This window comes from Mixophyes fleayi, chromosome 8 (assembly GCF_038048845.1).
Source record: "Mixophyes fleayi isolate aMixFle1 chromosome 8, aMixFle1.hap1, whole genome shotgun sequence".
Taxonomy (NCBI): domain Eukaryota; kingdom Metazoa; phylum Chordata; class Amphibia; order Anura; family Limnodynastidae; genus Mixophyes; species Mixophyes fleayi.
The window spans coordinates 108,072,368-108,089,618 of NC_134409.1; the positions used below are offsets into that span (position 1 = coordinate 108,072,368).

At 39.2% G+C, this 17,251-nt stretch overlaps 1 protein-coding gene across 9 annotated transcripts in view; it reads left to right on the top strand.

Moving 5' to 3' along the window:
• Nucleotides 1-17,251, top strand: part of IQSEC1 (IQ motif and Sec7 domain ArfGEF 1) — a 492,717-nt gene that overhangs the window by 230,223 nt on the left and 245,243 nt on the right. For 2 of the 9 annotated variants that reach the window (XM_075183127.1, XM_075183133.1), the window contains exon 1: nucleotides 15,641-15,987. The exons of the other annotated variants lie outside the window; for them this stretch is intronic. In XM_075183127.1, coding sequence (XP_075039228.1) covers nucleotides 15,965-15,987 — 23 coding nt within the window. In that variant the 5' untranslated portion in view covers nucleotides 15,641-15,964. Of the gene's footprint in view, nucleotides 1-15,640; nucleotides 15,988-17,251 lie in introns of those variants that run through there. 9 annotated transcript variants of the gene reach the window in all.

The window sequence follows — 17,251 nt, forward strand, 5'->3', positions numbered from 1 at the left end:
CAACAGGTACTGAAGGTTTCATAAGGGCTGCACATGCGCAGACCCTCAGGATGGCGGACGGCCACGGTTCCTGAACACAGGAGAAATGGCACTCACAGTCCGGTGAGTGACAGTAGTTATCGAACTGTGATACGCTGTTTAACCGTATAAAGTCACTGCAGAACCGAATACTCCCTTTTGGCTTTGAGACAAGCACAATAGGACTGTTACACTCACTAGTGGATTCCTGAGTCATATACAGGTGGACCATCCTTTCAACCTCCTTTCACACTGCAACCATTCTAGCTTAAGGAATGTGATATGACTTTGTTGTGAACCCCACAATCAGCAACCAGTAACCTCTATACAGAAGCAATGGTGTGGGATATTTTTCACTATTAGCAGCTGCCTTTCCCAGAACCACACTGTTCACTGGTACTTGGATGCCCTCTGGAGTTGATCCCAGGAGTGTATAGTTGTTATTGGTTGTGAGTGAGGTAGTCTGGGAGACTCGCAACTATGCAGCAACATGCAGACAAAATAAGACAAACAGGACACAAAAGAGAATGGTCAATAGGCAAATCGGGTCAGAGGACAGGAGAGGTATATGAAGAAATAGGCCAGGAGTTCAAAGGCAGACAGAGATTCAACATCAAGGTCCAGTAAACAAAGCCAAGGTCAAACACAGAAATCCAGCAGCAGAAGATAATCAAATCCCAGGCTAAAGATGCAGGAGCTAGCCTAGATAATCCTAACACCAGCAAGGCAATAATGGCAATGAGTGTATTTATTAGAGATGGGCGGGTCCGGTTCTCCGAGAACCGAACCCACCCGAACTTTGGGTATCCGAGTACCGAGCTGAGCAGCTCGGTACTCTCCCGCCCGTTCCGAATCCAAATCGAGGCCGAACGTCATTGTGACGTCGTCGGATCTCGGGGCTCGGTTCTCGCGATACTTCAACTTTATAAATACACGCCTCCACAGCAATCCATCGCCATTTGACAGAGGGAGAGAGCAGGGTGTAGTCATAGGCTAATTAGAGCAGGGACAGAGAATACAATATTGTTCTTGCAATTGCTCTAACCAAAATCGCTAGTGCAGAGAGGAGGATAGAGGTTTATTATTTTTTCTTCATATTTGGCACTCCCCAGCGCTTTTGGGGTGTCCCCCATAATTGTGCATTAATATTTCTGGCTGTCAAAAGTCATTTCTGTCAGCAGTATCTACTAAATAATTTTTAGCACACCTCAGTGCTTTTGGGGTGTCCTCCCTAATTATGCATTAATATTTCTGGCTGTCAAAAGTCATATCTGTCAGCAGTATCTACTAAATAATTTTTAGCACTCCTCAGTGCTTTTGGGGTGTCCTCCCTATTTGTGCATTAATATTTCTGGCTGTCAAAAGTCATATCTGTCAGCAGTATCTACTAAATAATTTTTAGCACTCCTCATTGCTTTTGGGGTGTCCTCCCTAATTGTGCATTAATATTTCTGGCTGTCAAAAGTCATATCTGTCAGCAGTATCTACTAAATATTTTTTAGCACTCCTCAGTGCTTTTGGGGTGTCCTCCCTAATTGTGCATTAATATTTCTGGCTGTCAAAAGTCATATCTGTCAGCAGTATCTACTAAATAATTTTTAGCACTCCTCAGTGCTTTTGGGGTGTCCTCCCTAATTGTGCATTAATATTTCTGGCTGTCAAAAGTCATATCTGTCAGCAGTATCTACTAAATAATTTTTAGCACTCCTCAGTGCTTTTGGGGTGTCCTCCCTATTTGTGCATTAATATTTCTGGCTGTCAAAAGTCATATCTGTCAGCAGTATCTACTAAATAATTTTTAGCACTCCTCAGTGCTTTTGGGGTGTCCTCCCTAATTGTGCATTAATATTTCTGGCTACCAAATAATTTTTAGCACTCCTCTGTGTTTTTGGGGTGTCTCCCATAATTGTGCATAAATATTTCTGGCTGTCAAAAGTCATACCTGTCAGCAGTATCTACCAAATAATTTTTAGCACTCCCCAGTGCTTTGCGCTCAGAATGGATTCAAAGCAGTCCACATATGATCAGAATGAGCAACCAGGTACTGTCACCAGTTCTGATGTTAGTGTTCCCAGTACGTCATCTGGCCAAGGCGATGTCAAACAACAGAGTGTTTCCAAATTAGTGCAAAAAACAAAAAACAAAATTTTTTTTACTGTATTGAAGCGAAAAAGAAGTGTAACTGAGCAAAAGTTAAGTGACAATAAAAAAAAAAATTGCAAGCATGCCATTCTACACACGCAGTGGCAAAGAGAGAATGAAGCCTTTACCTTTGGCTATTAGTGGCAGATCCCAAAAAGTTACCCAGCCTACAATTGGTGCACAACTACTGTTACGCGTCAAAGCCGAGCTGCAAGATAACAGTAAGGCATTAGAGGAGAATGTTTGCTCTGATTCACAAATGACAACAATCCCTGTAGAGAGTCCATCCAACAATGGGATGTCTAATCGTGAGCATTCTGCTGATGTGTGCCTTAATAGCCTGAGTGTAGCCGGTGATACCCAAATTGAGGATGCCACTTTGGAATTAGAAGAGGATGAGGGGGAGATTTGTGTAGGCGACGAGGGCGCTAATGATGATGTTGATGATTATGATGCAGACAGATACCAAATTGCCTTTCTCAATTTCTATTTATATTCTAGATTATATAACGGCTGAATAGTTTTCTATTTTACTCCTAGTGGAGAGAGAATCTGATGCAGACAGATACCAAACTGCCTTTGTCCATTTCAATTTTTATTGTACAGTCTATAACGGCTGAATTTATTAGTATTTTATACAAGTGGAGGGGGGCCTAGAGAGACGGAAACCAAACTGGCTTTCTCCATGTCAATTAATATTGTACAGTCTATAATGGCTGAATTTTTTTTTTTTTTTTTAAAAAGTGGAGGGGGGCCTATAGAGACAGAAAGCAAACTGTCTTTTTCCATTTCTTTACATATTTAAGTATAAGTGTAGGGTGTAATATACATCCAAAGACGATGGCTGCATTGCCAATATGCATAGATGGAGAGGAAGACAATCTGTTTTGTGTGTAGAATAAATGAAGGCCTACCAACAAAGAATTAAACTGTTTTTTTGGATGATTTATTACCTCAACAATTAGATTACTTATCTCTAAAACAGTTGGAGCACTAAATTGGGTTATTTTAGGCACAAAAACATGGATTTTCCAACAAAATAGCAAAACAAAACCAAAACACGCAATGGCGGTTTTGCAAAACCAAAACCAAAACACCACGGTAATCCAGATCCAAAACCGAATCCAAAATCAAAACACGGGGGTCAGTGACCATCTCTAGTATTTATGTAGGTCCTGACCAATCAGCTGCTGGGTCGGAATCATGTGAGCAGCACTTGAGATTGATCAGCTGCTGTGTAGAAAGCATGTGGGCAGAGAGTGATGACTGCTCAGCTGTTAAGTTATGAGCAGTGAAAAGTCTAGCAATATGGAATCCTTGTTAGCAGCTCAGCAAACAAAATGAGTATGGTTGCTCAGCAGCAGTCGCACAATAACTATGATATTCAGCAAAATGTGGAATGGACTTCTGAGACAAATTAAAAAAAAAAAAACACAGCAGAAAAAACTCTCAGCGGAGTGACATTATCATGTAGTGCACCCAAGAATGGGAGATAAAACATCCCTGTTCCGGCAAATAATTTCCTCAGTCTGCTGTTTTTGCCTAACAGATAAAGCTGGCTGTATGGGAACTTCAGACTTTTCAATGACAGTGCTCACTACTTGAGTAGAGGGGTCCACATACCAAAGTTTAAAGATGTTGGCGTGGTATCTTTGTTCCTCCCTTCTCCTCCCCAATTAACGGACCCTGCAATTGACAGGACCGACCACCTCTAGGACTTCTTACATACCTTGGGTTGGGACCAGGACCAAGACCTTGTTGCCAGGTTTGAAGGATTGCACTACAGCCGTTTTATCATAACTTCTCTTTTTTTCCTGTTCCTAAGGCTATTGTATGTTATTGTACAATGGGCCCTATCTTTCCCAACCTCTCATATATTTGGGCCACAAATTGTAGTAGATTTGGCTCTCTGGGCCCTTACTGCTCCCACCCTTCTTTCAACACATCCAAGATATCCCTTGGCTGTCTTCCAAACAATAACTCAAAAGGACTAAACCCGGTAAAACTTGAGGTATCTCACGGATGGCAAAAAGCAAATAAGGAATAAGAGTGTCCCAATCTTTTTTCTCTTGCACCAGTGCTTTCCTCATCATGTACATTAATGTGTGGTTAAAGCGCTCCACCAAGGCGCCCGTTTATGGATGGTACATGGGTTATGAAGAGCCGTCACTCCTGTTACATTCGTATGTATCGTTTCCAATAAAGATTCTCTGATGTGATCGCTGTAGTTCCAAAGCACAAAGGTTTTATTCGTAATATATTACAAGGCAAAGTTTGGCATGCATACGCTTGAGCCGTTACCACTAACACAAGCTACTATCAGAACGCACTGCTTTCCAAAGCCAGAGGTGAACAATTTATATACTGTACAGTTGTAAAAAGTAGTGACATCACAAAGATACAGAGTTACAGTATTAAGGTCCACATTCCTAGGTCGATGGGTAATGACCTCCCAAGAACTCTATTTGGTATATGAAAGTGATATTATTTATAACTAGCGTTCACAATGTGTAAAGGCTACATAAATAATACCGGAAACATTCTCATGCAATTGCGAATAAAATGATACCAAACTTGATGTAATGGTGGAAACATTAATCAGCCTCTTCACCATTTTATCTTTTTATAGTAAAAGACAGAAAATATTTGAAAATTCCCAAACCTGTTAAAATCAACACTATGTCTTTAACTATGGTGCTGGACTTTATATTCCAAAGGGAACTGCCTCTGGATATCGGGTAGCATAGTCAAGCACCTCTAATATATTTTGATGCCTACAAGCAGACTTTTCCGGTGGCCTCACAAGGTCCATAGCTATACGCTCAAAGGGGACCTGAACTACTGGTGTTGGTATGAGAGGTGCCCAATACAAGGGTTTGGGGCAAGTTCTCTGACAAATGAGACAAGACTGGCAATAGTTTTTCACTGACATATGTACCCCGGGCCAGTAAAACCTGAGCAGAACTCCCATGTTTAATCCTCCCCCAGTTGTCCCTCACAGAAATGTGTATATGCTGCTTTTAGCACTAGAGGTACATGTACCTGAGGTACCATTAAATGTTCTTCCTTTCCCTCTTGTGCAACACCAATTCTATGCAGTAAAATGATGGTATACCTTCTGCAGTCTGGGCGGCTTTTGCTACACCAATTACCTCAATCATATGTTTAAATGCATGTTCTTAAGTTCCATCATTAAGCTGGTCGCGAGTAAGGTCCTGCAAAAGAAATAAAGTTTTTATTGCAGACCATTCCATATCCTCACCGACAGTCGGGGAGAGCTCATCCGCCACGTCACCAATTAGCGCTGCTTTCGACTGACAAGGTTTCCCCAAAAGATGATACTTTTGCTAAAGAATCTATAGCTGTAGTCATCTGGACTAATAGCTGTAGTCATCTGGACCAAAACGCCTATCTATTTGGTATAGGGTATTTGAATTTTTATTATGCGCTATTTCAATATGTCATCATCTCCAGACCATTCCGCATTTGACTCATGCTAGAAATCTGTGGGGGGCTTTTTTCTGTCAATGAAAAGTTTCTGAACCTCTTTATACCTGACTGGCATTTGCAACAATTTTCAACACTTCTCTTAAGAGGGTCAACTGCATTAACAGCTGTGCAAACTCATGCCCAAAGCTCTTTTTTACATACAATTGAAGTTTTGCAACTAGGCTGCCTAAAATGCGATCATAGCAAGGGATAATTGCTGTAATTAGGGCACAATTCACATCATGACTAAACCCGACATTTCTGCCAGATTTAGGGCCTGATTCACTGAGGATCTTAACTGAAGAAACTTCTTATTTCAGTCTCCTGGACAAAACCATGTTACAATGCAAAGGGTGCAAATGAGTTTTCTGTTTTGCACATAACAACTGACTGTTTTTTCATGTAGCACACAAATACTTGATAACTTATTTGTACACTGAAATTTAAAGTTGATATTTGTGTGCTACATGAAAAAACTGTCAGTATTTAACTTATGTGCAAAACAGAAAACTCATTTGCACCCTTTGCATTGTAACATGGTTTTGTCCAGGAGACTGAAATAAGAAGTTTCTTGAGTTAAGATCCTTAATGAATCAGGCACTTAGGGCTAGATTTACTAAGCTGCAGGTTTGAAAAAGTGGGGATGTTGCCTATAGCAACCAATCAGATTCTAGCTTTCATTTATTTAGTACCTTCTAGAAAATGACAGCTAGAACCTGATTGGTTGCTATAAGCAACATCCCCACTTTTTCAAAACCGCAGCTTAGTAAATCTAGCCCTTAGTCTTTTAGTGCCTTTCTACTCTCCATGCCATTTTCTTCTCCTCACCTTCCTCTCCTACCTCCTGCAATAAGCAAGCCTCTTCCTCCTCACCACTATCTCAGGCCTCATTACCAGGGCCATCTTAACAACATTATGGGCCCCCGGGCAAAGTCGTGCATCGGGGCCCCTATATATATATATATATATATATATATATATATATATATATATATATAGATATAGATAGATAGACTTGCTCAGTGACCCTTGAAGGTTTTTTTGCAGGTTTTCTCTTTTGCAGGATTATTTATTCTAATTAATAGCCCTGCCTATGGGGCCCCCTTGCCCGTGGGGCCCCCGGGCACCTGCCCATCGTGCCCAATGGAAAAGATGGCCCTGCTCATCACCTCTCCTCCAACTGGCCATAACTAGTCAACTATAACACAAAACACAGGAAAGTAAAGACAGACAACACTGACACTCACACCACACTAACACACAAATCACTCAGACAACAATTAAATAAAAAATATAGTGACAAAAAAATAACAAGACTATACAAATAGACAAGACAACTATCAGTAATCAATTAATATAAAGTACCACCTTCTACACTATCTTCACTTGTTCCTGCTCCTGCTCTCACTAGATCCTGAAACCACTAAAATATATAATAAAGTTACCAGCTTTATATAGTGCAGATGAGGTACACAAAGAGAGAATGGGACAATCGACAGTTAACAGACTTTGTTTCATATGTAATTGTGATGTTAATTCCATTGATGCCCACTACTGAGGTAAACTGTATGATGCCATCATACTGAATTTGCTATATCCCTCCTTTCTCCTACTTCTCCCAGTATTTTCTCTCCATCCCAACTTCCCTGGGTCTTCCCTAAAATCATAATTTCATTGTTGTGAGCACCTACCACTGGTATACACAGCATTGAAGAGGCACCACTCAGTCTGCCAACTGTCCTCAATTCAGCACAAAAGTCCTGACACCTGGCGCGGTTGAACAGTCACCTCAATCGGGATTCCCCCATCCAAATCTGGACAATTGGGAGGTATGGATTCTGGCAGCTGGTTTAAAGCAAGACTGGCAAAGGTCCAGGTCGCACATCATAATCATTATTTTAGCGCAACAAATCACCCTTGGTTATGTGCTATGGAGCACCAAATTGTTTTGATAGCAGTAAAAAATGGTCCAGTCATGATGATATCCAGTCATCCATCAGAATATTAGTTCAAATAGTCTTGTTATACAGTGTTCTCCCTAGAAAATTTTGCCAGTCGGGTGGCATTAAGACATAACAGGGTGTGGACAGCGCTATTCTTTGTAATACTATTGCAAAATGTTGGAGGATATTGCCCACACCTGCCAGGACTGGTCAGACTGGTGGTCAGTGGTCTAACACACACTGCTGGCTGTAGTGCTCACATAGTGCCTGTTCTAATAGGAGAAACAACGGTTTATTCTATTATAATAGGACTCTGTTGGGCTCCAATAGCCGGTTGGCAACTAAAAACAGCCGGATGGAGCACTCGGGAAATAGGTGCAGGGGATATCACTGCTATAATTACATAGTCTGTAGCCTGACATTATTTTTGCAATAGAAATGACCTTGATAACATCATTCTCAGTCATTCATCATGTACATTAAATTAGCATTCATATGTACTTTTTCACCTGACAATATTTAAGAAAAATCTAATGGATAATGGATATCAGAAGCCGTGAATCTTTCCAGGTCGGATTGCAGCCATTTTTTTTTGCTCCGTAGCTTTCCTGGTCATACTTACACCTAGAGGCTTCAGCTTCCACCATGTGAGCTTTTAGTAATTGCGAATAAAATTATACCAAACTTGATGTAATTTAAATGTTGTAAACATTAATTAGTCTTTTCACCATTTGATATTTTTATAGTAAAAGATAGAACATACATTAAACATAAACATAGTTAAGTGTTGCTAATAATAATTATGTTGCATATGAATCGCATTGCAACTGATTGTAGTGTACAGAAAGTATTGATTACAACCTTCGTCCAATTATTAAACGTCAACACCCAGCTGACACATGTCCTTCATTACCTTGGACATAAACGGGGTACCCTGGCCTGTGAGAATTTCCTTGAAAATTCCCAAACCTGTCAAAATCAACAAATGGTACAGGTGGTGATAGACTAGCAGAGGAGACCAGGCAGGAACTGGATTGCTGAACCGGACAGCATCTGGAGTGATGTAATCGGACTGGAGCCGGAATGCAGGCTGCACTGTCTGAGCTGGACCAATAGAAAAGACTGCAGACTGCTGGGAACCAGGAAGTCCAGGAAGTCCTTTTATACTAGCTGTTGTTACCTGATTGGAGACTGCATTCAGCTGGGCTGAAGCAGCACTCTGTGCTGCTGAGATGGATCAGGTGACTAGATCCAAGATGGCAGGTCCCAGGAACTGGTTTTGGAGGAAAACCTGGAGTGGAGAATGCTATCCCTTGATTTTAGGCTGCGGTCAGCTGAGCTGATCAGCACTCTGGCTGGCTGAGAGAGATCACGTGACCGAATCCATGATGGCAGCGCCCATACACTGGTTTTGGAGGAATCTATGGAGTGTAGACAAACTGGGCAGCATCCTGCAGAGAGACCTGAGACCAGCAGAGCCTGCGGACCGCAGGGACAGCTTAGAAAGACAGCGGAGGGGTAAGTAACAGGACCTGAGAGCCTGGTGTGTGACACTGGGTAATCATAGCTGTCGGAAAGGAGCAGACTCTTCAGTACTTTGGAAATAAGTTGATTACCCAAAATCTTGGTAAGGATTGATATTATTTTCTACTAACTGAAAGGAAAATACTTATTTTTTTTTTATTATAATCACCAAATTTGAAATGAGTTTATTGTTATGTAATTTTCCTGATATTTGAAGGATAAACAAGTGTTTACTGTATGATAACATTTTCAAAGAGACTGCATATGTTTTATTTTCCGTAGAGCTGAATAAGTTTAAGTTTAACAACAACAAAAACAAAAATAACCAAAACAACGGAATCAATTAAAACAATTGTAATAAGATTATACACCATATGTATGAGCATTTTCACAGAAGTGATTTGTGTTGGGGTTGTAGCTAGAGCTCCAGAATCATGTTATTATGATTAATATATATCTATGTTTAAGTGTTATTATTGTTTAATATTTATATACCTGATTTATATATGTGGGTTTTATGTGTTAAAATAAAGAATTGACTTGATACTCATTTGCAACTTCTGGTTCTGCCCCCTGTATTTGACTAATCTTATTATTATTTTATACGTATTATTGAGCACATATGTATTTTTATTGGCAACAATTCAAAAGGCGCGACTCTAGCGAAAGTCTAAGATGCTGCTCAAAGTGGCAGGGGATGCCCCACCCCTACAAAGCACAATATACACAAAAGTAACTGGCGCAAAACAAGACTAAGATGTTAGAAATAAGTATGATAGAAGTGAAGTCAAGATGTACAAAGAAAAAAGGAAACATAAATGGATAAAAATATGTATAATAAACAGCTAAAAAAATTACATACATACAGTAACCAGTGCACTGGTACAAATCAAAATATATATCAAAATTGCCAATCATGAATCAGAAAACAATAAAATGTTGGTAGACTAGTGAGATGGTTATAACCAAGCTGTGGCAAGTAATCCTGTTAATTAGGAGTGCATGTAAATCGGTAGCAGAACCTTATATGGTATACATCAAAAAAGATGAAAAAATAAGAGGATGTTCTCTATAACATGTAGATAGTCATTCCGTAAATGGATATAAAAACATTCCAAGGAGTGGCTGGTATAAACCAGATAAAAATAGAATATTTATTAGCAGGTAAATGGCACAACAGCGTAGTGTTGCCTAAATACTGCTCTGATAAGCATAAAATAAATGTCATCCAGAAAAATATATAAAAATTTATAAAAAAAATAACAAAATAACAGTTGTTATTGATCCACACAGTCAGTTAGTAATGTGTTGAACGGGGGACAATGTCAATACTGCGCCAACATTTGGTGGCGCTATCCCGCTTGTTAACTGATTTATAAATACAGTGGCGATAGCGGTGTTTCCTATTTGTTGAATGTCCAATGAGATATATCCCCACTATCAATAGTATATTGAAGGAAGATCTTACCAATAGTATGTTTGTATCCGCTATTGATATACCGCTGTGCTCATACTATCCAGTGCACCAGTATCCAGTATGCCGTGCACTGTGATCTGTCTCTGAGCTTCTCAGTGGGCGGATGTGCATCACGATCTTCTCAGTGGTGTACTGGTGTTCGCTATTGACATTCCGCTGTGCTCATACTATCCAGTATGTCGTGCACTATAGCCTGTCTCTAAGCTTCTCAGTGGGCGGATGCGCATCACACTCTTTCTCTGTAGTTGCGCATGCGTAGATGGTACTTGTGAAGATAGATGTAGTAAACGAGCTCGTTCATACAGAAAGTATGTGTATAAAACAAAAATTAACGTAGAAAAAATATATAAAGCTTGTAGCCAACGCGTTTCACCCGTCTTGCGGGCTTCCTCAGGGCAGTATGTATTTTTATTGGTCTATTTAGTGATTAATTGATAAATAGTATTTTTAGAGTACTGTCTATATCTAAGTCATAATTTTGTTTATCTGAGATAGCTTAAATTACACTCATTATAAAATGTAGAGTGCCTTGTATTTCTGAATTTACAATGCTAGCAATTAAAAAAAGTACACTTTATATCATATTCTACATAAATGCATCAAAGTTACAATACAATGTGTGTTTGTGGTGAACTGCCACATTCCCCATTAGGAACTATTTGGGTTTATATGGAACATGATTATTAAGATGTTACTATGTATGTGTGTATTGATTGTCTATGTTTTGGCCATTGACAGTGTCACGTGACTGTCCCATTTGTAACCAGTGAAAACTTGTTTACCTTCACTATTAAAAATGGACAGAAATAAAAATAAAATATTTGTTGTGTTTCACAAGATGTATTTTTAGTTTGCAGTTTGTTGAACAAGATAATCTTGAAACCTCTAGTTTTCCTCAGTTTGGGATCCATATCATAAAGTTCTGGTTCCTCCACAACAATCTCCAACTCTTTTTCAGAGGCACTTCGTTCTTGATGGCATTAATGTTGCACCCATCATTTGGTGCATACTTTCATACATGAGGGCTCCTCCAGACCGGTCAATGCAACAAAATGGGCTTTGAAAAGGCCAAATGTTTATTCATTGGCCAACCTGGTGGAGGCATGTATTGAAAGTATGCAACATGTTAATTTGTGGCTGGATTTAAAATATGAGAGAGAAGCCATGGTCAGAAAGGGTAGGCACTGTCTCCTGAAAGTAGAACAAACACACTTTAGAAAAAGAAAATTTGATGTGTAGTTGTGAAAATGCAATTGAAATACATGGATCATTCTGGTAACTAGAGTGTTAGTCTGTTATAATCTATGCCATATTACTAATGAAGGAAATTTGGTAACAGTGTTACGGATGAGAGTTACATCACACATAGCTTGGACATTGATGGAATGAAAATGCTTCAGATTCTAAAAAAAATTATTAATATTCGCCTGGTGGTTCCAGGGTTACATCAGTACTATCCACTGCCTCGATGATATGTGGAAATTGATCAATGGAGTAAAATTGCTGCTTTATCACCAAAACTGATTTCTCATTCAATGGTAAATAAATTGATTAACGCATGATAGGAATGCCTATAGTACTTGTTTCAGTATCTGACTAAAAAGCAGTCTATAAAATTTCTGCCACCACAGATACTGTGGACTGGAATGAGTAAGATATAAGTATATAAATTGATCGTTTACAGGAAGGGATTCCTGAGTATTGCTGCTCTTGCCTAATCTGGGGTTGAGCGCAGCCTTTTCCATTTTTTGGAATGAGTAAGACACACAGAAATGTAAAGCAGACAACAATTTAGTCAGTGGTGGTTTTGCTTTGATGATGCCAATTATAGGCTCTAGGTCACTCTGCATAGACTTCAGAGTATCCAGTATGAAATGAGGTGGGAGCCAGAACCAACATGTGATCTGTACAAATGCTTCATCTGCCTTCTTCTTATAGAGAATGTACTAATGATCTGAGTAGTATAGTAGCGGGTAGTGTTTGTATGCACTTTGTGTGCAATAACAACATGTTGTCGTCCACTTAGTTACACTTGAAAAAATAAAGTTACTTAGATTATTGTCTCTGTGAAACACTGTGCGGTGTCATATATCATGTAGATGGATTTCTGTGGTGATGTAGAGCTAGTGCTTTTGGTTCATATGGTTGTTGTAGGGTGTGGTGGTGAGAAACTGTCACAACGATGGGAATAATTTGTAGTGCTGCAGGAAAACAGTGTTAGGTGAAGTGCAGAAATGCTTTTGCGAATAGGTATAATACGGACAAGGAAATGGAGAGGGAAGGACAGGGGTAAATGGTAGGGGAGAGAGTCAGGATAGAGATGAGTGGATATTGGGGTATACAAGATGGAGCTGAAGAGAGGAAGATTTAGTGGTGGGGGAAGAAGAATGAAAGTTGTCTAGTGTGGATTGAGTATAGTGGAATGCAGTAGAAAGGACAGAGAGTGGCTATATATAGAATAGATGTGCAAATAGGAATTAAAATGGGAGTAATCAAGAAAGAAGCAGGGATTGAGGTGAACCAACTAAAGAGAACTCATAGAATTATGAATGACTAGAAAATAGGGTTAAATGAGGGCGACTGAAATTTATAAGTGTATAGAAACGATGTTGTGGTTAGTGAAGTGTATATTAGGATATGGTAGATAGATAGATGTAGTAAATAAGCGTGTATGAGCAAATCATGAAGTGGGGAAAATATAAGCTAATAGAAAGTGTGAGAGCCTGTGATAATTTGTTGGGGGGCAAAGTGCAGACCAAGATGGGGTAAAAGATGTTGGTTATGGGGTGGTGAGATGGAGGTGGTTAAGTAGTGTAGTTTTTGTAGGACGGTAGTGATGGAATAAGCAGCAGATAGTAGATAATGAGAAAATTGAAAATTGGAAAAGAGCAGTGCAAGTGTTATAAGCTGGAAGGGTAATGTATTAAAAACGATAAGTCATCAGGAGGAAATAAATATCTCAAACTGTGTAGATTTGTTGTAGGCAAAAGATAGTGGATAGAATGTTAATGGAAAAATAAAATGGGCAGTAAAGATAACATAAAAGGAAAAATAATATATTGGAAATAATAAAGTAAATAGTAATAAAAATAGTTCATACTATGTAGAAGTGTTCAAAGTTGTAGGGAGTGTTTTAAACATGTTTCAAAGCTCCTTTGTTGTTGCTGTTGCTGGTATTAGATGCAACGGCATCGTAGTCCTAAGCAGTAATATAATTTGCAATTTGCCAAACAAATAGCAAACCTGTAGAGAATTTCAGTTCTATGTTTGTATGACCACAAATGGCAAAGAAAACCTTGCATTAGTAATCGGCTGTTAAAGCGTATATTATATGGGCAGAGCAATGAAGGAATCACTATCAGCCGGAAACGTGAATCTGCAATCATCCAATCAGAAGTGAATATCTAATGCTGCCAACTGTCATTATCATCATTGTTCATTTGCACCTGTCCTTCAGTGGCCACAAGAGATATTGCTAATGACGTCGTATATGTGTCTATGTACAGGTCTGCCTCAGTTTGCAATTACACAAATATGCCCTTATTGTACTTGGCCTACGTTAGACTGCCACTTCCCTCCCCCGTCCTGCCTCTCCAAGTGAACCCCTTTTTTGTGGGCATGCGCAGGGCAGACTTGTGTATTTTATGCTATACATACTAGTGTACACCAAACTCAGCGTGGGGAATATTGTGTCTGGATATATCTCACAAACCGTATGGACCAAAGAGAAGAACCACAAAATACATAACTGTGCAGCTGCATAGATACGTTATTTATTTTGGTATATTTGTGGTTCCATTAAAATGGCCAGAATGGAAATAACTCAGTAAGGTGACACATCAGGCCTGGTTGGGTAGCCAGGAAGGGAGGAGGAAGAATTATCTTTCTAAGTGCGGTTGACTGGTGCTGTGTGGGAGGGGGAGGGACAGTGTCACAAAAGCATAATGGAGCAAAGCTCTTATACTTTGAAAAAATATAATTCTAGCAGTACTATAAACTCTGGGCGCGGGATTGTCAGCACATGGCCCCCCTGACTCGTGAGCTTGTCTTACATACAGGTCCACTAATCTCATAAAACGCCCCTTCGGCCAGTAGATGCAGTATCTACTCTGGTACTAATACACATGAATACTGAACCTGCCCAGAAGATAGCTACCTTCATGCAGACATAAATACATTTAGAATCAAGACCCTGCAGGTCTTTTACATTTACGTATGTAAAAATATGTCCACCAAGGTTAACTTATCCTTTAACAATGTCAAAAGGTAAAATATTTTACAGATCTCTCTTTTATTCCTTACTGATGGGCAATAACTTGATTACGTTTTTTTATAGTCGGTCTGTAATTTACAGATGGTTGGCAACCTTGGAACTACTTGACTATATGAGTTTTAATTACTGTCAGTGAATAGGTCTGCCACATATTACTGGAGCACGGACTAAACCACCGACATCATGGATACAAATGTCTCTTCCCATACCCTGTAGGATGGTAAATATATATAGGTGTAGTGAAACACCTTGCTCAATGCAGTTATCTTGTGACCTAGTTTCTTGTGTCACCCCTAATGTCATGCTGACTAGTGCACTACTGACATGACCCCAGCTTTGTCAATATGCAGACTAGAAATAGCACATCAGATGAATTATTAAACAGGGCTGTGGTCGCATCAGCTTGCATCTGTCGGGCTGCAGTTGTTTTTATTTTGCTGCTGCAGAAGGTTAGAATGTGTTGTGATTTTATTTATATAATTTATGTTGGCTTCTGCTTTTTTTTTAATGTATATAATTTTTCTTGGCTGAAGCTAAATCCTGCTGCCTTATCAGTTCATTGCATTGTGTACAAGCATAAATTGCAGATAAGAGTGAATATTCTCCAGCACAGATGCTGCTGTTACCATGGGGATGTGGGAGCCAATCAGCTGCCGATGCTCTGGACTGTACTATGATGCTGAGACAAGATGGTGAATTCTACCTCTGCCTCTCATTCATTCCTTGCAGCTGAGGCAAAATACGCACACAGGGTGTAGGGCATCTTGTCAATGAAAGCTTTTCTAGCAGCTATACAAGACCAAAAGCCTGCCCCTCTTCCTTTAGTCTTTTTGATGTTTGTTTATTTTGCCTTGATTATTTTTGATAGATTGCATTGGTTCTTTTAAATTATTTTTGCTTTCCATAACAAGTCCCCAAAGAGGGTTGATAGCACGGAGCCCTTGAAGATGGTTACATCACAGGCTGACTGGTGTGTGTCTCTCCACTGAGGATAAGGCTGAATGAGCAGACTGGGGCTGTAGATCTCTGCACACGTACTGACTAAAAGAGCTCTTAGCTTTATAACTAACTCATCTGTCCGCCCTGACGACATTGAACATGGCATGCAGAAGGTGTTATTTGTAAGTATGGCTGTGGTTTTGTATCTCTGCCTCCATGAAATAGATGCATGACACATACCATTGACATTTTCTAGCTGTTTCATGGAGGGTAAACAAACGGACAGAGTTAAACAATGTTAGTCGATGGTCAAGCGAATCACCATGCTGCGCATCTTAATTGTGGAAAGAAATTGCCTATATGGGAAAGTGATTTTGCAATGGAAGGAAACTAGAAAGTGTTTATTGATAGCATTATTGGGCTTGGTTTCTACTGTTAGTTAAGGTGGAGAAAATGCTTTGTCATAATAAACAGGAAATATCCTCTGTGTGTGTGTGTGTGTGTGTGTGTGTGTGTGTGTATATGTGTGTGTATGTGTGTGTATGTATATATATATAGAGCGCTATAGGTTGAAGCTGGGAGCTAAATAATGCAATGACCGCACATGGTATGATTGTATTATTGTACCTAATGACAAGATTAATTGATTATTTGTCAGTTATTTAATGAAAATATTGAATAGTCCATGAGTGCATTCCTAATAAGTGTAAGCTTCCAGTTTCAGGTTTATCTATTGTATACACATATGGATCTATACATTGTATAGGTGATCAATGCGCTTACATCTAGACGAAGAGTAACTTGCTTAGAAAACAAACTCTGTTTTATATACAGAGCCGTTAATATCCGGACAGCAGCATTATCTAATAAACACCATCTCAGCATAGAAATCTATACTGTAACTGAATAATGTGCATTTGGGATGTGTACGCTCGTACAGATGTGATACAATGTTGATGTCAGACATTGCATTAGTAAATGGGAATATTCATTTTTAAGCTCTATATGCAGCCATTTTGAAACAACAGTCACATATAGGAGACAGTAAGTCAGGGCTAACCCTTTTTGTTAACTCTGAGCTGCAATTAGGTGGTTAAAATGGACCATTCATCAAATATTAATTTAGTACTTGCCAGTAATCATCCAGACGTCTTTATGATAACATGGCGGTCAGTTACCTGGATACAGTCACCTACAAGTGTTTACTTATATATATTAAATATATATAAAAGTATTTATAAATATAAAGCTAGTTCTGCGTTCCTACAAATATTGAATTATATGTAGTTATCCATAATTTTTCACCCAGAAATATCTATTTATGTATCTATCACTGTTCCAATATTCACCCCATGAATATTAATATAGCACTGAGGGTTACTTGACTGTTAAAGGTCACTACAACTTGCTGCCATTTCTAATCATACACATACACATTCTTATTAA